This window comes from Rhizophagus irregularis, chromosome 17 (assembly GCF_026210795.1).
Source record: "Rhizophagus irregularis chromosome 17, complete sequence".
NCBI lineage: Eukaryota > Fungi > Glomeromycota > Glomeromycetes > Glomerales > Glomeraceae > Rhizophagus > Rhizophagus irregularis.
The window spans coordinates 2,605,102-2,628,680 of NC_089445.1; the positions used below are offsets into that span (position 1 = coordinate 2,605,102).

Consider the following 23,579-nt stretch of genomic DNA (forward strand, 5'->3'; position numbering starts at 1 on the left):
TGAAATTGATGAAAGCACCGTTAGAATTTGCTTTATGCTGACCATGCACTTGTAAGAAAATTCAAAAAGTATGGAATAATCCAGCTAAAATCATAAATTCACCTGATATTGGGCCTATAACACAAATAATCCAGACGCTATCTATAAAAATAGACTGTTAAAATGATAAAATCAATAAGTTAGTAAGTAGCTAGTGCATAATAAACAGTTAAATTTTATTATCATTACAGGACCCAGAAATATATATATAAGGGTCAGGTTTGAGTCTGCGTACTTTGAACTAAAAAAATCATGAAAATCTTTCCTTTTTAGATAATTTTTGATAATTCCAGTTAGAATTTTATTTCCTATTATAGTAACCGACTGACATTATCATAATTCTGGCCCTGAAAAAATTAATTTTTTTCGTCACCTGACCCCTATATATATATTTCTGGGTCCTATCATTACTCTCGATTAACTAATATTAAATTTTCTTTAACAAAGAATATGGTTTATATTTAAAAACAAGTTGTTAAAGACGGCAAATATAAAATAATTGTATTACAAAATCCTGAACTTGTAAAATTTATAAATACGATATTACTTTAGATACAAAAAACTTAAATATTATTGTGAAGATAAGAATGATGGCAAATGTACACATACTTTTCTTTTCGCGACACGTATATATAAATCAATCAAAACTAGTTTAACTTGCTTTTCTATTTTTTGTAATTACTTACTAACAAAGAACTCGAATTCGATGTTGGTAATAATACAAATTTCAATAAATCTAAATATTGCACCAGAAATATTTGAGTGCAGTTTTTCAAAAGAATCTTATATATACAGTATGGTAAAGCTTGATTACTGCAAGTGCAAAGACAAGAACACTTCCAATAATGATACTGAATATACTGAATGTAAAATTAATAAACAAACATTTAAATGATTGTGATAGAGAATCTAAAATATAACATCTGCAGCAAAAGAGTAAATAGAAAATTCATCAGGTATTTACATTTTAGGATATTTAGATATTTGCAAATTTTCAGACCATTTGAAATCAATTTTAAAAAGAAATTTTTAGAATTAATCCGAATATCCCTAACGATATACGAGTTAAATAGATTTTTATGGATTATGATTTTCGATAATTTACAAGAACTAATGTTAAAAATTTCATAATTCCATAATAAACTATTTTTCTTAAAATACAATAAAACTATGTATTACGGATGAGGTGAATTATATTATGGGTTGACGTAACAAGATGTTAAAGAGTGGATTAACTTAATGGTACAATTCATTTATAAAATAAAATCAATATATATTAGCCTCGAATAAAAATAACTTTCTCCGTACGACTTTTATCTAGGTGATCAAGTCCCAGACATTCTTTATTAGATAATTTCTTTTCCGATAATATTATATCTAATAGAATCATATAAAAATCATATATAATTAATAAATTAAAATAAGCGATTGAATAAAATATTCTTATTAACTCACCATCGTCCTTAAGATATTTCGGTTTTGCGTATGAGGTTCCAGGTACAATTGCAATTTTTACTTTCAAAAATTCTATTTTACTCATACCAAGCCGATGTCGAAGACGTACTTTAGTATTTTCAAGTGTCTCGCCCTAAGTCAATAATAAAATTAGATTCTTGAAATTTATACTGTTAATTTTTAATAAATAAATTACATTTTTAATAACAAACTTGAACGGAATTCCATGTACGCATATCGGATTCTTTGTGAAATGGTATACTTGAATAGTTCGATCATTTCGATCTGCATGAATTTCATCTTGAGGTATTTCCTATAATTAATATTTGTGTATTTGTGAGTAAAATAATTTACTCAATTCATATCAAAAAATATTCACCTCTGCGTATAATGTCGCCTGTTCTTGTATCCTATCTATTGGTTCGGTTCCTGTATATTCTTTTTGAATCTTATTATGGTGAACTTTAAATAGTCTGATTCTAGAATTTGGTGATGATGATGTCACTTTTTCATGTTTTGAGATTTCTTCTATAATGTCATTAACAACTGCATCCTTTGGAAGACCAAGTTCAATGGCTTCCTGGAAATTTTTAGACAGTTATTTTTTGAACGAAATTTATAAAATTAAATAAATATCCAAATAATATACCTTATTCTTAACTGTGTTTCCAAGCCAATAAACTTTAATGAACTTTTTCGTTTCTAATTCTACAATACTTATTTTCAGCATCTCGTAGAATAAAACGTGAGCCGGCGGTGACAAATATGCAGTTTGAAGCATCTCTGAAAGGGTCTGAATGGTGGTTTGTTTGATGACATTTTTTGGTGTACCAGATATCGAATGTGCTGTGGTAAATCGTAATTTAAGAGGATCCGTGGCCAAATGAGTGCCGACTGCTCCAGCAACCTACATTAACAAATATTAAATAACGAAAAAATAATAATGATAAATCATATCAAAATTATAACAGATAATTAATTAAAATACCTGATCATATGTCCATTTTTTATTCAAAACTAGATCAAATTCAGGTTTTGGATCCCGATCTTTCAATTTTGGCTTGAACGAAACAACAATACGTAAAGTTAATGATTCATAGAAATGAGGGATGTCCCAATAACGACAAAATATTGTATGCTCTTGGATCCTAAAAATTATAAAATTTTTTTTTTTTAATATTATTATAGGATATAAAAAAGTGTATAGTGTCAATACATACTCTTTTTCTGTTAAAGCCTTTTGAAAACAAATTATATCGCCATCATCTATCTCTGATTGTTGAAAAGTGGATTTGAGTTTCACTTCTTCAATCATGTTTGGTTTGATTTCCTAATAATTAAAACAATGTTAAAAGAAATTTATAAACAAAATATAAAACTTACAGACATGTATACCTCATATATTTTCAAGGGAGTATCTGGTGAAAAGTTCTTTTTCTCACATAAGACACGAGTAATGTCGCCTACCTTACCGGACTTTTGTACATATAAATGACCTAGACCTCTATATAGTTAGATACTATATTAATATTTTACATATTTTACTAACATTGATTATAATGTACTATATGCAAAACTTTAACAAAAAAAAAAATCTTACTCGAAAGCCTGTTTATCAGGATCAAAATATTTGATGAAAACCATTAAAACCATCATATGATTTGCAGGAAACCATGTCTACAGAAGTAGTTATAATATAAGTTTTAAATTTAAAAGTAGAAAATCTGAAAGACTAATATAAACTATTGCTATGCACCAAGCCACTAAGCGGTATTTCTGCTACCTCCATATACAACTTCATTTCATTCTGCCGAGAAGTCATCTTTGCATGAATTTCTCCCATACCTATTTATGCATTAAATGAAAAGTTTAAAATTAAAACAAATTTAAGTCGCAACAAATTTTAAATATAAGACTACATTACTAGTATCGATATAAGATTCTGATATTGGAGCATCAAGTCGAATAGTTTTATTTTGACGATTTACAAAAATCCAGAATCGTACTTGTTCTGGAGGAATATTGAAAATTCGAGAAACAATTTCTTTAAAAGATCTATAGGTATCACTTTTTAGAATCTTATATACATATACATCAGAAAGTGGATATTGACGATCATCAAAGTTGGCAAGGTCAAATCCTTGATGAACTTTGAATTTTTCAGCAGTCACAACCTATATATAAGATTCAGTTTAAATTAACAAAAAGCAGTTTCAAAAAAAAAAAAATTAAATAAATAAAAAATAAAATAAAGTAAAATAGACTTTATAATTAATTACTTTGACAATAAGATAAAGATGTCGCTCCTCCATCTCTTTCCTCCTTTGATTCTCAATGGCTCTTTCCTGTTCCAACCGTTTTTCTATAAAATAGTAATAAATAGATTACGATCACTTTTTAACCTGATCGATTTAAATATATAAGCATATACATACGTAAATGTTCAGGTATATCCTCGGGAACCACAGGGGACAATATTTCATCAACATTTGATTCACGAATATAAACTAACATATAGGCATTGGTAAACCATTTACGGTTCTTTGCAGCTGAGAGAGTTGTTATAGTGTTCGCATTTGGGTATTCGCCACCATAATTATCCTCAAATACTTCCTTGTCTATAACAGGCGTGACGCGGTCATCATCAAATTTAAACCTATATTTTATATTTCAACTTTAAAATGAGTACATATAACACGCACACTTTGATTTGAACTAATTTTTTTTCTTTTTTCTAAAGAAAAAATTATCATTTAAATGGTACAACAAACCATTTGCCGTCTTTTTCAGGTTTAAATAAAGCAAAGTAATGACCTTCATGTGAATCACCACTATGAACAAGTACACTGTATAATAAATAATTTTTAGAAAAATTTTAGAAATAATGACAATACAGTAATTATTGTATAGTCAAACGAACCCGTGTAATAAATATTTATGAGGATTTGTTTTATCTGTATCTTCTGATAGAAACTCCTCTAAGTCGATTTCCATCGGAAACTCGTGACGATCATTAATCTTGTATAATAAGAATTCGATAAGAAAGAGATCATTTTATCATCAAACATTTTTAAATATATTTGTCACCTTAACCATTGCGTCCCTTTGTAAATCATATTCGAATCTTTTAAGTTGTAAATGTAGAACTGGAGGAAAGCTTTCAAAAATAACACCTTTTTTGGCATCCTGCGTAACATAAAAATTAGTTAGTTGCAAGTATCTTTAACGCAAATAACGCAAATAACCAAAATAAAAAATTTAACTATTAACGTCTGCTTTCAACTTACTTGCAACCCATAACCTGTTGCTTGATACTTATTATAGCCTTTCAATATTTCTTCTTGAATATAATCCTTGAAAGAATCTCTTAAAGTCTTACAACCTTTCACATTCAGTTGAATATCTAATCATAATTAAAATATAATACTTATTATCTTGAATAACTATTAATTTATGAAAAAGTATTATCATAGAAACACCTTATTATTACCATAAAAGTCTTCAACACGAGAAGACTCATAATCTACATTAACACATTTGGTATAACTCTTCATTTTACCAACAAAAAGCTTGGTAATCGCACCATCGGCTTTTGTACCCTAATAAAAAAAATTAATACGACCATAAATTAGCTAATAAGCACGAAGAAAGAAATTCTAATATAGTAGTTTAGAAGAATTACCTTCATTTTGCCTTCGAGATTATCTTGCAACACTCTGTTAAATTCTTGCACATCGTGTTGCATGGAAGAGTCTATTGAATCCCATCCAAAAGATTTTGTCAATTCCGTCGTCATAACCGGAGTATTTGATGTCTGTAATTGGTAAAAAACTCGTTGTAATGCCAAGGAGACACTTTTGATTGGCTCATCATCTTCTGTAGGGATTTTATAAACAGCCTATAATTTATAAATAAACAGAGGATATTAAATTTAATATAAGTAAAACCATTAATTTATAATATTCCTATTAGTAATTGTACTTACCTTACGAAAATAAGTCGTACAATAAAGTGACTGCAGTAACGAATTTATGTAACCTGTAGCGCCTTGGGTTTTCAATCCCACATATCCCGTCTCTTTCTTTGAATCATAACTATACGAAGAGGTTAAACACAACGTCAGAAATATTAAAAGCCATAACTAAAGAGAATATTTGCGGATCAAGCTTTGAATTATAGAAATAAATGAGGTAATATACTTGTTGAAATTATGCCATAAGACACCTGTAGGATCCTTCAATACTCGTACGAACACCGTAATATTGGTCGAATCATTCTCAATTAACGCAAGCGTTCGATTTTCACAAGGAGTTAACAATTTACGTAAATCGTAAAACCGAGTAAAACCCCAATCCGATTCTTCGGCAGTGAATCGATGATGCGCGTCTAGAATTCAAAAATTCCAAATCAAAAGAAATATCATGGCACGAAAAAAAACAGTATAGTAACATATACGTAGGTGATGACTATATAGATGCTTTAAAATTTAATTCTCATACATACGATGATAAATATATTGTGTTGGATCTTCAGGATTCCACAAGACTAAAGCGAATTGAACACATGAATGCCAGCCTGCCGGAGCACCCTTAGGATCAACAAAATCAAGATAAATAGAAACGGTATCTTGATTATTATTGCCAGAGGGGAATAGTAAAATTCGCCTAAAGAAAAAAAATGAAAATCGTTAAATAAGTTTATGATTTTCGTTGAAAATTTATTACAACACACCATTTCCAATTTCCAGCTTCGAATTCTGGCCCTGTTATCCTCTTTTCCAAATGCCGCCAATTTGTTACACGCCATGTGTTATATTTAAAGTCTTCGATCTCATAACCTAGATCGGGCATAATTTTATTTGCCATAGGTTCATCTGTGATATAAAAATAAGATCTGGTCAAACTAGTAATAGTATATCTACCTAAAGAAGAAATTCGAATTTGGATTTTTATAAATAGTATCGTCGCATTATAAAATTAAAATAATTATTTGTTTATACTAAAAGGCTCAAAGTAGTATAAACTTCAACAATTATGTCAGTTAAATGATAAATTTAATACAATAAATAATCTGTTTAAATAATTAACATACAATCTGTGACGGGCAATAGTGTTCCAACTGTTCCATCCCCCACGTTTGACATAGGTATATCCATATCCTCGGTAGCTGTTTGGTCAAAAATTATTGTTTCCGTCCTTGAGTAAATCAGTAAAATGGTAACATCTACTCGTTAATAATCTTTTCGTTTTATATAAATTTATCTGCTATATAGTATGTATTAATTAACCAAGAAAATCTACAGGTTTGTCTAAAATTCTTCAAAAATATATATATATATATATAGGAGTACCTCACTAAACTGCACTATATTCTGCTGTAATATTATTCGAAAATAATCACCAAATACAAGAGTAGAACAATACCTAAGTTGTTTTATTTGAATGCAAAAATTTCATGAGCAAATGCATGTCTTTTATAAACAAGGAATGATCGACATACCTTGTTGCAAATACCCGGTACTTTTACATGAGTTACATGGGTTACACAATTGACTTTACAATTATTTATACATATAAAGTATGGGTATTTTAAAAAATCTCAGCTGGGTTATGTTACACGGCTACAAGGGTATATTAATTTACAAATATATGTAAAAAACAATGTTCTAATAAAACTAGGTATAACATATCTGCAGTTTTTTATCTTTAGGTAAATTTTGTTATAGTGAAATATTAGAAGTTTTATATACAGTATGTGTTTTTGTTAGAATTTTGTAAAAACAACTTTAACAAATAAATGAGTTTTAAATTATTAGTTAATTGCACATTTAAAAAAATATTTAATAGCTATTCGGCACTTTGAGCCGAATTACTAACGCTACCTAAAGGTAGCTGATTTACCCAATATAATTCGTGCCGAATAACTATTATATCTTATATGATGGGTTTCGTCTTCCAATTGCCACAAATACACCTGAAAGTTATATTGAATTAATGCAAAAATGTTGCCAACTGCTCATTTGGGTTACTACAAAGAAATCAGTAATTCAGTGAGTTCATCAGGTATTAGTGACAACCTGTAACAAAAATAATCCAGATTCTATCTATTAGGTAGACCTTTAAATGAAATGATAAAATCTGTTGATTTTACAAGAAGTTTGAGATTAAAAAGCCAAATATTAGACTTGATAATAAATTTTTTTTATACACTGCCTTTTAATATTAATTGGTCGAAAACAATATTAAAATAATTAAAGTATTACGAAAATATTAAGTATTGTAAATATAAGAATGATAGTAAATGCATGCATCATATTATTTTTACAACATATATTACAAAATTTATGATTTTTTTTTTTGATATAAAGTTTGCAATTATAGTCTTCTATTTAATTTTTAACTACATTATGTAGATTGTTAACTTTGGTATTTATTCTTTGAACTCCATGTATGGTAAGTTTAGTATGCATACGGATGTAATAATACACGTTTCACAAAGAATAAAGGTATTTAAATTCATTAAATGTATATACTTCCAAAATAGTCGACCTAAATAGTTTATGAAGTAGCATTAATATTATCCGAGTTAAAATTTTTTTCCTCTTCCATGCAATTAAGAAAGTTATTGAATGGAATTATTATCGCTAGCTTCTACTATTGTACATGTAATTTAATAAATAAATAGTTAAGCAATAATTGAAGAAAAGTTCAATTGTTAATAAAAAATAATTTTTGAAATATTTTTTAATTTTGAATAATATAAATTTATTAAATTACGTCTAGTGATTTCAGTAATTTCTCATTTTTTATTAAAATATATCTGATTAAATTTAAAGAATATTCAACTTTCTCTAAAGTCAATCTTTAAATTTTTTTAATATACAGATAGAATACAAATATGTACATATTACAGAAAAGATAGATACGGTCATTGTCAACGATTTTCAAGTTGTACTATACTGACGCCATAAGATCACAAGAATTATTTGTCAAATTGTTTAACTTTCGTGTACATGTAACAATCGTGACACTATGATCACTCATCTCATCTTTCACTATTGTCAACAATTTTTTATACTCTTACAAATCTATATATACTTTTTACTTATTAACTCTTTCCTCTCTCACTTTTCCTATCGTTCTTCCCCTTAGTATTCCTCCTGTTTTTTCTGCTCCCTCTGTTTTTTCTTCTCCTCCCTCTCTCGTTTCTATCTTTTCTTTCTTCCCTTCACTTCTTCCCCTTCCTTCCCTCCTTTCTCACTTCCTTCGTTCATATCTGTTTATTATACTTTTCTTTTTATTACCACTTAAAGAAATATTATTGGTATGCTCAGCAGGTAAATATTTGGTGCTTTTGTTGGAGCAGAATAATACTATGTATGGGTGGGAGCATAGCGTATTAGCGTGCTTACTTTGTAAGCCTGTGAATACCAGCTTTGCTGCAGTCTCACAGCTGGTCTGGCTGGAAATTTTTTGGAGCGGTATAGTACTATGCGAGGGTTGGAGCATAGGCGCTTGCTTTTAGTAAGCTTGTGGGTACCAGCTTACTGCTGCAGTCCTGCGATAGGACCGGATAGTTGTGGAACGGCATGGTGCTGTGCGTAATGTTTTTACAGGGTGGACGCATAGTGCGCTAATTGCGCTTCTTAGGAAGTCCCTTTATGGTAGGGCTGTAGTATTTTATTATTACATTTTAATGATTTATTTGATATAAGGCCGGGCAAAAAAAAATTTAGATTCTTGTGACCCGGACGGGTCAGTTTTTCGAAAAATGGAAATTTTTTTTTTTATAGTAAAAATTTTCATCACGTGATTTTAAGTTTTTGGCCAATGTGCGTAAAAAAATTTTACATATGAAAAAATTTTTACATATATAAAAAAAATGCCGGCCGACCGGGTCATTTTTTAAAATTTTATGTCACGAGAATCTAAAAAATTTTTTTGTCCTGCCTAATATACTATTTTTTTTTTTGACCTTTTAATCTAGATAATTTATTCTCCGCATATTTCAAATCATCTTTGTTTCAGGTTTTGTATAATTTCCTTACGAAAATTAATCTATACATGATAGAAATGCATTAATAAAGGCTTAAATATTAATAAATTACAAAATCATTTGCACACCGGCCTTGTTTTTTATTTAAATAGATATATCCAAATGAAAAAAAATTTTAAAGCAAAAACAATGACCCTAATGTAAATCACCATGTATAATATATAAATTAACAAAATTTGAAAAGTTTAAAACTAGTGATAATGCATAAATTAATAGATTTATAAACTTGTATGATAAATATGGATTTATTTGCATCTTCCGATAGAATTTTTCTAAATTAATTTCTATCGGAAATACATAATAATTAATACTTGGTAAATAAAAAAGAATTTGAATTTTTAATCATCAAATATATTCCTTAGCCATTGTATCCTTTCGTATATTAATATTTCTTTTTTTGATATCCTGCGTAATACTAAAATATCTTCAAGAATAAAAAAAATACAACCATTTAATTTTACTTTCAATTCACTTAAAATTAGTGTTACAATCTGTTTCATACGTATTAAAAAAAATGTTGATTTTCCTATTTTTAATACTACTAAATGTATCTTAATTATGAGCCTTCAATTAATTTGGCTCAACAATGCGAATACAGTAATATTTTATTAAAAATAACATTTTATCATAACATAAAAAGGAATACTACCAAATTTATGATTATTTTTAAAATTAAAACGAATTAAGCGAGTTTATCCGTATAGTAACGCTTCTCAAAACCAACCTCATAATTGATATTTATTATCATTTTTTAATATTTCTTGAATCACTTGAATTCTTATAACTATTCACATTTGGTTAGAATAACTAACTATAAATAATTCTAATTATTCTTTGAACAATTTTTAATCATTTAATATAATATTACTATAGCAACACTTTATTATTACTATGATAAATTTTCAACATGGTACGTATGATATAACCCTTCGATCTACTAGACAAAGTTTAGTAAGCGCATTATCAACCTTTGACCCTAATAAAAAAAACAACATAATTATAAAGAACGAAAGAACGAACTTACTATGAACACAAAAAAAAAATTTAACCGTTTGAAGTAACTACTTTCATTTTCCTTCAGAATTATCTTACAATACTTTGTTAACTATTGCACATCGTAGTGTATAAAAGAACTAAATGAATTATTCTGTTAATTAAATCATTTCAACGGAAATATGTGATGTCCGCAAAATTGTAGAAAACTGTTACGCCACCAAGGGATTTCTTCACCATCTTCCGTGGGGATTTGATAGACTACCTATAATTTAGGAAAGAAAATGTTAATGACGTTCCCAAATTAAAAAAAATATTTTATTAGATAATTATATTATGACCAATCTTACGGAAATATCGAAAAATAAAGTGATCGTAGTAACGAATTTGTATAACTTGTAACGCCTTTGTTCTTCAATCCGATAAATCCGACACATTCCATCTTCATCTTTGAATCATAACCATATGAAAAGGTTAAAAACAAAGCCAGGGACATTAAAGGTTATCGTAATAAATGGGATATTTGCGAATCGAGCAATGAACAAGATAATTTACGCCATAAAACACCTGTAAGTATCATGATATTGGTCGAATCATTCTTGATTAATTTGATTAATTTACAAGTTTGGTTTTCGTAAGGGACAAACAGTTTATGTAGTTCAGAAAGAAATCGTGTAAAACCCCTGATCTTCTTCGATGAGCAACATATTATGTTGGGTTTTCAGGATTCCACGATACTGGACGAAATCGTTATTACAATTGCCAAAGGGAAATAAGAAAATTCTCCCAAGAAAAAAAAAATTTGAATTAATTAAATAGATTCATTCATTTTGTTGAAACTATCACAACATACCGTTTCCAAGTTTCAGCTTCGAATTCTACGCTTGTTATACTTGTTATACACTACTCCAAATTTCGCCAATTTGTTACAAGATAATGCGTTATGTTCAAAGTCTTTAAATCTCCAAGCATAATTATAATTTCAAAACCTATTATAAATAAACGAAATATTGGAATATTTCAAATTTAATACATCAAAAGAGGGAATATTGAAGATGGATTTGAATTTTATTACAACGCATTGAATAAATTTAAAAAAGCTATATACTTACAAAGAGATTCAAATCTTTTTTGAATAAAAAAAAAAATCGATAATATGTGATGAGCTGTATCTGCTACATTCGCCATGTTTTCGATAGTTGTATTATTATTTTAGTCCTATGATGCTAAATATGTAATGGTCTGTGACCTGTTTGTAAAAGATACAATTATAAAATATTTCGTTATAATATGTAAAATCTATAACGTTGGCAAATAAATATTTTTTTTGTACCTAATATCAATTCACAGAATAATATTATTATTCTAAATTAAATATACAAATAAATGCAAATCAAGATTTAAAACTATTACTAGCTGTAGCCTGTTACGTTGCAACAGGTTAATTCATTATATGGGCCATTTCCTTTTTCTGTTACGGTTTCGTCTTTCTTCTAAATATAATTAAAATTTTACTACAACTTATGTTAGAGAATGGAGACAACAAAAATGAACAATAGAAAAATAGTAGCAAAAAAAATCCTTTTATTTTTATTGGTGTCATTCAACAAAAATGTATAATAATAATAAAAAATGAAAAATTAATTAAAAAAGATTTATTTTTAAAAAATGATATTAAAAAATAGGTATTGAAATTTTTTTTCGGTTTGAAAAAATTTTTATAAAAAAAATAAACTACCCTAGCGTTGTGCGAGGACCCCGAGCAATACTGAAATAGGTAACAAGAAATAACGCGTAGAATAGGCTAAAATAATCATGAAAATCTTTCCTTTTTTAGATAAATTTTGATAACGTTGGTAAGAAATATATTACTTTATTTAGTAACTGACTGACATTATCATAATTCCGGCCCTGAAAAAATGCGTAGAGCTAATAGTAAAATTTTGCCAATTTCCTATGACCTATTTATATATTGTTCGGGGTCCTGTTGTGCGGTGACAAATAATTTATTTTATTTTATTTTTTTTTATTTTATTTCTAAAAGAGTAGTAGATCTAAGACTATTACAAATAAAAGTAGATAGCATTTTCATGCGAAATAACTAATATGCGTGTATAGAACCCAGAACTTCATCCCCCTTCGGGACCTCACTCTTCGGTCAAAACTATTCGAATAAATAGGACTAATCAAATGGTGCGGTGACAAATAATGAGTGAAGAATAAGATTTTATCTACTGATCAGGGACGATGATTTTTTGTGATCACAGAATTTCACAGAAAATCACAAAATTTGGCTATAAAATGTTGATAATTTTCAAGTTTTTGGCCTGATTTAGGATTTGAAATTATTATAATTCCGGCAGACACTAAATTTGGCCAGAATTTACGAATCGTAATGTTGGCCAACCTTGCATAATTCTGGCCAAATCACAAAATTTCACAAAATTTACTTTTATCACACACAAAATTTACTTTATACCGCCGCAAAAAATCATCGTCCCTGCTACTGATTTTACATGGTCACGTGATCAGTGCTGAACATCAAAATTTCACTATCACGTGGTTTTTGGCCCGCATTACGGCATTATGACTAACGTGTGAAAATAAACAGTGACGAATAATGTGACAAATAAGTTTTTGCCCACTCGAAAAAACCGTCCTCAGATATAGTAGAGGGTGTGATGCCTATGATGAATATTTTCCACGTAATCGTGAAAATTTGATGGTGTTACTTGGAAAATTTTTTTTTGGGTAACGATAAAATAATGGTGCTCGCCAATCCGATCACTGGTCCAAACCTAAAGGGCAGTGATGTGCATTGGAAGCTTTCTAATGGTTCAAATGCAATATCACTGCAGTAAAAGGGAAAAGAACAAAAAATCAAAAAAGGAAAATAAAAATCCGGTTTAAAAAAACCGTGAAAGGAAAAAAAAATTATTATTAAAAAAAATCAGTCTCAAAAGAACCGGAAGGAAGAAAAAAAAAATTTCTAAAAAAAAAAAAACCGATTTTTAAAAGAACAAAAAAAAAAAAAATCTAATTTTCAAAACCCGGAAAAAAAAATTTCCTCGACAGACGATCAAACACGAAAGTGGTTATCATGCTACCCAATTTAAGGAGGGTAATAAATATGATCCCGTTATGGTAATCTGTCGAAAGACTGTGTTCCTTTTTGAAACTTAGGATGATCGGCATTTAATTAATTATTCTTGAAAAAAACAAAATACAGTAAATATTATCTAATAAATGCCAAGACTTTAGCTAATTACTGATAAATAAATATCCCATGGAGAATGGTATAAGAATTTTCTTTAAGCTGATCGTTTCTTTAACATCGTGCTACAAGCAAATTAGTGCAACTATAAAATGTATATATACTATGGCAGTTTTCAGAGTGCCAGTAAAGAATAAATTTTAAATTATGGATCAATTAATCGACTCATCAAATGACACATCTGTAAGTCATCCATCAATTGACTTATCGAATTACACATCTTTAAGTCTTCCATCAATTAACTTATCAAATAACACGTCTTTGAGTTATCCACCAATTGACCAAACTAAGGAACTAATATCTTTAAATTATCTAACACAGAACACGCTTAAATCTGAGGTTAAAAAATGTACTGAATGTAATAAGGAAGAAAATTTTGCGAATGAAATGCATGTGATTCGTCATCCATATCATAAAGAAGCAACAGTTACTCTAAGTGGAAATAAAGTAATTGATGATTTTATAATCAGTATACTAAGTAATCGTACCAATTATAAACATAAAAGATTGGTGAATTTGGAATTTGTTCCATATGAAAGGTTTAAGAATATAAAATTTATCGCTGAAGGAGGATTTAGTAAAATTTATAAAGCTACTTGGATTGATGGTCCATTAACTAGCAAATGGGATTATGAAAAAAAAGAATTTATTCGTAAAGGTAGAAAAACAGTTGCTCTCAAAGAACTTAATAATTCTAAAAACATTGAATCTAAAGAGTTAAATGAGGTACAGTATCATCTTGTTAATTCATAGATATTAAGTTTAAAAATAACTATACTAACTAACATTATTTTAGCTTAAAATATTTTATAATTTTATTTTAAAACATACTTATTCTAATGATACTGATAATAAGACTAATCGATATTTCGGAATCACTCAAAATCCCAACACACACAATTTTATGATAATTACAAATTATTACAAATCAGGAGATCTAACACATTATTTCAAAAGATTTTTTTAATATTAGTTGGAGAATGAAATTAAATAAATTAAGAGACATGATAAAAGGACTTAAAATGCTACATGATGAAGGTGTTATCCATCAAGATTATCACAGTGGAAATATTTTTAATGCAGGAAACAAAGGTGCATCTGCAATAACAGGAGATTTTGGAATAAGTAAATCTGCAATTGAAACATCAGATGATGATAATGAGGTTTATGGGATCATTCCGTATGTTGCCCCAGAAGTTTTTCAAGGACAAAAATATACTAAATCATCAGATATATATAGTTTTAGTATGATTATGTGGGAATTAATGACAGGTAGAAGACCATTCTGGGATAGAAGCCATGATACAGAACTTATTATTGAAATATGTGATGGTCTTCGACCTCCAATTGTCACAAATGCACCTGAAGGTTATATTGAATTAATGCAAAAATGTTGGCATTCTGATCCAAATGAAAGACAAAGTGCTAGTGATGTTTTGAAAGAATTTAACTATCCTAATAATTTGGGTAGATATGATGGTTACAATAACCAAACTAAAATCATAAGTTCACCAGATATCGGACCTGTAACAACAAATAATCCAGGCGCCATCTATAAAAGTAGGCCATTAAGTACGATGATAAAATCTGCCAACTTTACAAGAAGTCTAAGATTAAAAAGTCTAGTATTCGGTAATAAAATTATGTTTTATATCTGCCATAATTTAACAGTTTAGAATTTAAATAATATTAATATAATTTATTAATTAAGACAAGAGAAAGTTTAATAATAATTTGATTGAGAATAATAATAATAATAAAGGTATTAAATTAAGTACTATTTTATCAATTAATTTAATTATAATATTACTAATTCATTTGTAATGATATTGTTTTAGATAAAATCCATAAAAGACTTAAATATTGTGAGGAACAGAATGATGGTAAATGCAAACAATATTTTTTCATAATATGTACTATCTTACATAAATAATCAAATTTGTTATTTTTCTTGTAGATTACTTAACACAAGAACTCGAATTTGATATTAATTGTAATACGAATTCTAACAAATCTGAAGACAATGGTAAGCAATTAATAATATTTGTAATACTAATTTTATTTTATTAATATCTATTTTTATTATGTAGATTATATTACCAGTGAACTTAATTTTGATATTTAATTCTTTTGAATTTAAAAATTCAAAATTTCGAGGTTTTAATATTCAAGATTTTTATGTTTTATTATGACTATACTATATTGTATTTAATAATGGTGTAGTTAGCCTAAAAATTCAGCCGAGGGCACAGTAAATTTTCGGCTAACAACACCCAGCCGAAAAAAATTCATATTGATCTTGAATATTGTATTGGTTCAACATCTACTATTTTCGGCTGAATATTTTCGTCTAAATACACTTTTTTTAAATAATAGTGTAGTTAGCCAAAATGTCCAACCAGGAGCGCAAGAAACGCCAATACACATACAATTTTCCAGGAGACCAAAGCGAATCAGCAAGACAAGGAAGCAACATCAAAGTGTGATGATTTATATATATTTAATTTAATCAATTTACTTATTAACTTTAAATTAACATTTTAAAATTTATTAAACTTACAAACTAATAATAAATCAAAGTTCAAACGCGGGGTTTCTAAAAAAGTAAATTTTCTATGCTGATCATTTAATGTTGGGCAGAATTAAATTTAACGAAAAATCAGGAAAAAAAAAGAACTTGTTAAATAAATCAAAATTGACATTTAAAATTAACTTTGACTCTTTAAGTAAACTTGCAGAACAAACAAAAATACACATATTGCATATTTTTTAAAAAAATTATATTTATTAAATTTTTTTTTACATAATAAAGTCACGTGATACTTGTTTGAACACCACGAAACTTTCAAATAATAATTTTATAATCATTTATACTTTATTAAGCTATAAAAAATGTTATTTACGGTCAACTAAAAATAAATAATGTAGTTAGCCGTAAATATCTAGCCGTAAATAGTAGTAGTTGAATAAACAAATTATTCAAGACCGACATGGATTTTTATCTTTAAACAATAATAATGATATTAATATTTTTGTTAGCCGAAAATTTACTGCGCCTTCGGCTGAATTTTTCGGCTACTACACCATATACAATTATCAGTATATAATTATTATGAATTTATTTCTTATTCACATTACCTATTCATCAACATATTGTAATCAAAATTTAAAACTATTACTAGCTGTAACCTGTTACGTTGCAACAGGTTAATTTATACTAATACTTGTGGGCCATTTCCTTTTTCTGTTACAGGCTCGTCTTTCTTTTAAATTTTGTTTTATATAATTAAAATTTACTATAACTTATGTTAAAGAATGGAGAAAACAAAAAAAAATTACAATAAAAAATGAACAATAAAAAAATAGTAGCAAAAAAAGTCTTTTTATTTTTATTGGTGTTATTCAACAAAAATATATAATAATAATAAAAATGAAAAAACCAATTAAAAAAGATTATTTTTGGTTTGGACCGAAAAAAAAATAAAGAAAAAAATGATTATAATAATAAGTATTGAAAATTTTTTTTTCGGTTTGATAAAAAAAAATGGTGCGATCACTGTCCAAACCTAAAGGGCAGTGATGTGCATTGGAAGTTTCCAAGAATTGGAATTGTGTATATTCCAATAATTTTCAACACATAATATATAACGTAAACAGTATATATTTTGGGAAGCTTCCAATAAAAATTTATTGGCATTGGGAATTTTGGATTGGAAGATTCTAATAGGTCCAATGCACATCACTGCAGTAAAAGGGAAAAGAACAAAAAATCAAAAAAGGAAAATAAAAATCCGGTTTAAAAAACCGTGAAAGGAAAAAATTTTATTATTAAAAAAAAACCAGTCTCAAAAGAACCTGAAGGAAGAGACAAAAAAAATTCTAAAAAAATTCAGGAACTGGAGAGAACAAAAAAAAATTTTTAAAAAAAAAGAAAAAAACCGATTTTTAAAAAACTGGAAAGAACGAAAAAAAAATAAATCCGATTTCAAAAATTTCGATCAAACTATAACAAACACGGAAGTGGTTTTCATGTTACACAATTCAAAGAGGGTAATCTAAATATCACCACAATTTTTGTTATTTAGATGCAGATCCCGTTACGGTAATCTGTCAAAAGATTGTTTTCCTTTTTTGAATTTAATTTATCATTATTGAAAAAAACCAAATACAGTAAATATCTAATTATCCAAGACTTTGGCTAATTATTGATTATACTTTTCCATTATCGGACATACAAAGTAGTGATAAATAAATATTCCATGGAGAATGTTATAATAGAACCTTACTTTTGAAAGGGTTGTTATTTATACTTTTATATTCGTAAACTCCGGTCAAAGAATTTTCTTTAAGCTGATCGTTTCTTTAAAAGGATACGATTAAAATTTTCGACCGTTTTTATTGTAAAATTTCCTTTTAAATCATCATGCTACAAACAAATTAGTGTAACTATAAAATGTATTTATATTATGGTAGTTTTTCGAGTGCCAGTAAAGAATAAAATTTAAATTATGGATCAATTAATCAACCCATCAAATGATACATCTGTAAGTCATCCATCAATTGACTTATCGAATTACACATCTTTAAGTTATCCCCAAACTGATCTACAACCAATGAATTATACATATTATACATATCCATTAATTGATTTATCAAATAACTCATCTATAAATTATTTACCTGTTAACTTACTGGATTACAATTATCCACAAATTAATTTATCAGATAATACATCTTTAAGTGATGACCTACCAGATTACACATTTTTAGGTTGTCTACCAATTGACTTATCAAATGACACATTTATAAGTAATCCACAGATTGACTTATTAAATGATTTGAATCATCCACAAACGAATTATTCTACCTCAAATAATTCATCAATTGATTTATCATCTGACACATCTTTAAATTCACCAATTGATTTACCAGACAACACATCTTTAAGTCATCCATCAATTGACTTATTAAATAACACGTCTTTGAGTTATCCACCAATTGACCAAACTAAGGAACTAACATCTTTAAATTATCCAACACAGAACACGCTTAAACCTGAGATTAAAAAATGTACTGAATGCAATAAGGAAGAAAATTTTGCGAATGAAACGCATGTGATTCGTCATCCATATCATAAAGAAGCAACAGTTACTCTAAGTGGAAATAAAGTTATTGATGATTTTATTATCAGTATACTAAGTAATAGTGCCAATTATAAACGTCATAAATCAGTAGTGAATTTGGAATTTGTTCCATATGAAAGGTTCGAGAAAATAAAATTTGTTGCTGAAGGAGGATTTAGTAAAATTTATAAAGCTACTTGGATTGATGGTCCATTAATTAGTAAATGGAATTATGAAAAAAAAGAGTTTAATCGTAAAGGTAGAAAAACAGTTGCTCTTAAAGAACTTAATAATTCTAAAAACATTGAATCTAAAGAGTTAAATGAGGTACAGTATCTTGTTAATTCACTAATATTAAGTTTAAAAATAGCTATACTGACTAACATTATTTTAGCTTAAAATATTTTATAATTTTATTTTAAAACATACAAGTATTGATAGTTTCAATTACAATAATCGATATTTTGGAATCACTCAAAATCCCAACACACAAAATTTTATGATAATTACAAATTATTACAAATCAGGAGATCTAACACATTACATTTCAAAAGATTTTCTTAATATTAGTTGGAGAATTAAATTAATTAAATTAAGAGGCATGATAAAAGGACTTGAAATACTACATAAAGAAAATATTGTCCATCAAGATTATCATAGTGGAAATATTTTTGTTAGAAACAGTAATAATGATTATTTTCTTGCATCTGTAGTAACGGGTGATTTTGGAATAAGTAAATCTGCAATTGAAACATCAGATGATGATAATGAGGTTTATGGAATCATTCCGTATGTTGCTCCAGAAGTTTTTCAAGGACAAAAATATACTAAATCATCAGATATATATAGTTTTGGTATGATTATGTGGGAATTAATGACAGGAAGAAGACCATTCTGGGATAGAAGCCATGACACAGATCTTATTATTGAAATATGTGATGGACTTCGCCCTCCGATTGTCACAAATACACCTGAAGGTTATATTGAATTAATGCAAAAATGTTGGCATTCTGATCCAAATGAAAGACCAAGTGCTAGTGATATTACTAAAAAATTTGTTTACTATTCTAGTAATTCGGCTGTATACAAAGAACGCGATAACCCAACTAAAATCATAAGTTCACCAGATATTGGACCTGTAACAACAAATAATCCAGGCGCCATCTATAAAAGTAGGCCATTAAGTACAATGATAAAATCTGCCAACTTTACAAGAAGTCTAAGATTAAAAAGTCTAGGATTTGGTAATAAAATTATGTTATTTATATCTGCCGTACTTTAATAGTTTAGAATTTAAATCATATTAATATAATTTATTAATTAAGACAAGAGAAAGTTTAATAATAATTTGATTGAGAATAATAATAATAATAAAGGTATTAAATTAAGTACTATTTTATCAATTAATTTAATTATAATATAACTAATTCATTTGTAATGATATTGTTTTAGATAAAATCCATAAAAGACTTAAATATTGTGAGGAACAGAATGATGGTAAATGCACACATAATATGTTTTTCATAATATGTATTTTGCATAAATAAATCAAAATTTGTTTTTTTTCTTGTAGATTACTTAACACAAGAACTCGAATTTGATATTAATTGTAATACGAATTCTAACAAATCTGAAGATAATGGTAAGAAATTAATGATATTTGTAATACTAATTTTTATTTTATTAAAATCTATTTTTACTATTTAGATTATATTACCAGTGAACTTAATTTTGATATTTAATTCTTTCGATTATGACTATACAGTATTTATGTTAAATTATTATTATGAATTTATTTACTTTATTTATTGTTTATCATCATTTATTTATATTTATTAATGTTATATTATTACCGTATTTCCATCAAAAAAGTTTATTAAAGTAGTACATTAATAAAATATTGGCAAGATTAATTAATAAACTATTTTGATACGTTAAAGTTTTTTAACAGATAATTATAAATTGCTGCGTTATAAAAAGTTTATGATAGGAAAGTTTAATATGCAAATTGTAGGTAAAGATATTTTAGATGTTAGAAGTATTCGTATTTCGAAAATTCATGCTATAAAGAGGTAGAGATACTTCAAATATTTCGAATATAATATACTAGCATCGAATAAAATAAGGGTTAATAAATAATTAAAAAAAGCCATAAATAATTAATATAAAACATTCATACTATTTACTTCTCAAGATAGTACTTAGGTTTTGTATACTATAATATTAACAAATATTATTAATGTGATTGCAATTCTTGCAAAATTTTTTTATCCGTGTCAAATCAAAATTGAAGATGCAAAAACCTCACATTTATTTTAAAAAAATTATTATTTTAGTAATGAATGAAAATTACATTAGTCTAAGTGGTGGTTCGTTTCAAAAATACGATTTGTTGTAAACCGAAATTTAAAGGGGATACGTATTCAAAATGAATGACAACTGCTACAACGACTTATTTGATTAAAAGTAAGTTTATAATTCCTTTTTTGGTAAGGTTATATCTATAGTTATATAGAATATCAATTGATTATATCATACAGTTTTTAAAATCTCAATTTTCAGTCATTGACTAAGTTACTAAGACTTTCTATTTCTGTCAAAGTTATTACAGTATTATGGAATTATAAGATTTACTAGATAGTATCCTTATCAACCGAATAATAATAATTACACTATCAGAACTTTAACTAATTAAATATATGGTATACAAAATTTTTGATATGTGATTATAAATAATGTTTGGTTTTGAAAGAGAAAATGAACATTACGCCACATCTTAAACCAAATTTTAAATTGCTTTATCATTTTGAATATAGACATAACACACATCTTGTCTGTTAAAATAATCTTGATTAATATAATCCGGAATACGGAAAAATAATTTAGCAGCGTTACTATTTTCATGAACCCTCCTTTTTTTTACGTATACTGTATATATCTATTTTTGAATGATATATACTCAATATTTTATTGTTTCAAATATACAATATATATATTCATTATTTTCATTATATGTAGCAAAATACCAATGGAAATAAATATATGTTGCTCGTTTTAAATGATGCAATAAATCTCTTAAACGAATTTACAAATTGGATTAGTAAAAATGAAAAAGTTGATGGATTATTAATAATCAATAGGAGCATTGAATGAATATCATACAACTAATTTAAAAATAGCTATAATATATTCAACTTTATGAGAGGATAAAATAAAATATATGTTTTTATAAAATTAAAATCAGCAATAATTTCATAATCAATACTTTTAACAATATTGTGTTTTTTTAGATGGATATGATAAAAGGCGTAGGATTTTGTTGTTGTAGTAATTTTACTAAAAATTGTGATTATTATAGAAAAGAAAATAACAACAGTACGATATCATTTCTATTAAATTATATAAAATTGATAAATTTCTTTTGCAGCATTTTCTAAATCTCATCAGAGTTAAACCATTTTTATCAGTTAAAATATTATCGTCACCAACTTCAATATAAATAATATAAATTTAATTTTTTTCGATTCAATACTTTATACTTTGTTAAATTTCATCTTTAAGTAAATGTTTTCTAATACTAAATATTTGAAGATTATCATTTTGATCAAGTATCATTAAAAGTTATGCTAAATTAATACAATAATAATGTACTGTGAATGTTATGTGAATTCTTGTATATCTTGTGGAAAATTAATAACATTTCCTCTGTATCTATTTTGTTTTCCCCGAAATCAACATACTTGACATTACTGTGAATACTTGTGATATTAATATCTTAGTTACCAATTTAACTACACATTTCCTGATAGATTCCAACAACGCGATAGGTCAAGTATTTTTGAGCAGTACATTAAAGTCGTATGTTTAGGAATCGGGTAAACGTTAGCATTACGCCATTCATTCAGAATATCGCCCATTCTACGTTAAGCCAACTTATAAATGCACTGCTGTTATTTCTTCTATTTCTGTGAATGTGTGTCCATTGCTTTATCCAATTTCTTTTTTTTATAAACTTTTTTTTTCACTTTTTAATATAAAAAGCTTAAAATCATGTTGATAAAATAATAAGAATTTTTATAACTATTTACATATTATTTTTTTTTTTGACTTAACATTGTATTTTGGATCTCAATTTTTTCTTTCAGCATTATTTTTTTAAATATCAAAGATTTTTTCTTTTTTGGTTAAGCTTCATTTTGAATTCTTTACAATATATGATAATGAGTTCTTTATCGTCTTGCATAGAAATTCCCTAACTACCTTTTTTCCTTTGTCTTTACATTTTAAGTCAGAATTAAGGTATTTATTATGATGATGGTGATGTAAAAGATTATGTATGAAAACTTATTTAATAAATTAAAATTTTTTGAAATGTATTTTAAATATTTGTAATAGAATTTTATAAATTGAAAAATAATAATAAAATTTTCATTTGTAGTTTCAATATTAATGAATGTTTCAAAATAAGTATATATATCTAAGGTTGCTGGTATTAGATTATCTAATAGATCAATATGATACCCCATATTTTCAGATGTTTTAAATCTTCCATAATATATTTTTTTTAACCAAGAGCCAACCTTCATGTGAAACTTCTTGCTTACTATAAAAGCTAAAGTTAAATATTGAATTAATTTTAC

The 23,579-nt window shown here is 27.0% G+C and overlaps 4 protein-coding genes across 4 annotated transcripts; 3 read left to right on the forward strand and 1 right to left on the reverse strand.

Moving 5' to 3' along the window:
• Positions 1–1,066: 1,066 nt before the first annotated feature.
• On the reverse strand, positions 1,067–7,181 carry OCT59_009298 (uncharacterized protein; the record flags this gene model as incomplete). Its single annotated transcript, XM_066133448.1, has 26 exons — positions 1,067–1,416; positions 1,495–1,627; positions 1,691–1,807; positions 1,874–2,074; positions 2,144–2,401; positions 2,483–2,642; positions 2,715–2,824; positions 2,890–2,998; positions 3,095–3,171; positions 3,251–3,339; positions 3,419–3,668; positions 3,774–3,856; positions 3,930–4,150; positions 4,266–4,340; positions 4,415–4,512; positions 4,582–4,680; positions 4,782–4,897; positions 4,985–5,093; positions 5,177–5,392; positions 5,480–5,588; positions 5,694–5,880; positions 5,998–6,158; positions 6,226–6,367; positions 6,586–6,689; positions 6,845–6,858; positions 7,137–7,181. The coding sequence occupies 26 exons, from the start codon at positions 7,179–7,181 to the stop codon at positions 1,316–1,318; spliced, it is 3,384 nt and encodes a 1,127-aa protein (XP_065999886.1). The 3' UTR covers positions 1,067–1,315.
• A 6,782-nt stretch (positions 7,182–13,963) lies between these two features.
• Positions 13,964–14,569, forward strand: OCT59_009299 (uncharacterized protein; the record flags this gene model as incomplete). Its single annotated transcript, XM_066133450.1, has 1 exon — positions 13,964–14,569. One exon carries the CDS (start codon positions 13,964–13,966, stop codon positions 14,567–14,569), a length of 606 nt encoding a protein of 201 aa, XP_065999887.1.
• Positions 14,570–15,198: 629 nt separating this feature from the next.
• Positions 15,199–15,941, forward strand: OCT59_009300 (uncharacterized protein; the record flags this gene model as incomplete). Its single annotated transcript, XM_066133451.1, has 5 exons — positions 15,199–15,448; positions 15,528–15,578; positions 15,655–15,699; positions 15,774–15,842; positions 15,907–15,941. 5 exons carry the CDS (start codon positions 15,199–15,201, stop codon positions 15,939–15,941), a joined length of 450 nt encoding a protein of 149 aa, XP_065999888.1.
• A 2,383-nt stretch (positions 15,942–18,324) lies between these two features.
• OCT59_009301 (uncharacterized protein) lies at positions 18,325–20,681 on the forward strand (the record flags this gene model as incomplete). The annotated part of the gene is made up of 6 exons (XM_025323572.2): positions 18,325–19,266; positions 19,334–20,183; positions 20,265–20,315; positions 20,392–20,436; positions 20,513–20,581; positions 20,647–20,681. The coding sequence occupies 6 exons, from the start codon at positions 18,325–18,327 to the stop codon at positions 20,679–20,681; spliced, it is 1,992 nt and encodes a 663-aa protein (XP_025173698.2).
• Between the last annotated feature and the right edge of the window lie 2,898 nt (positions 20,682–23,579).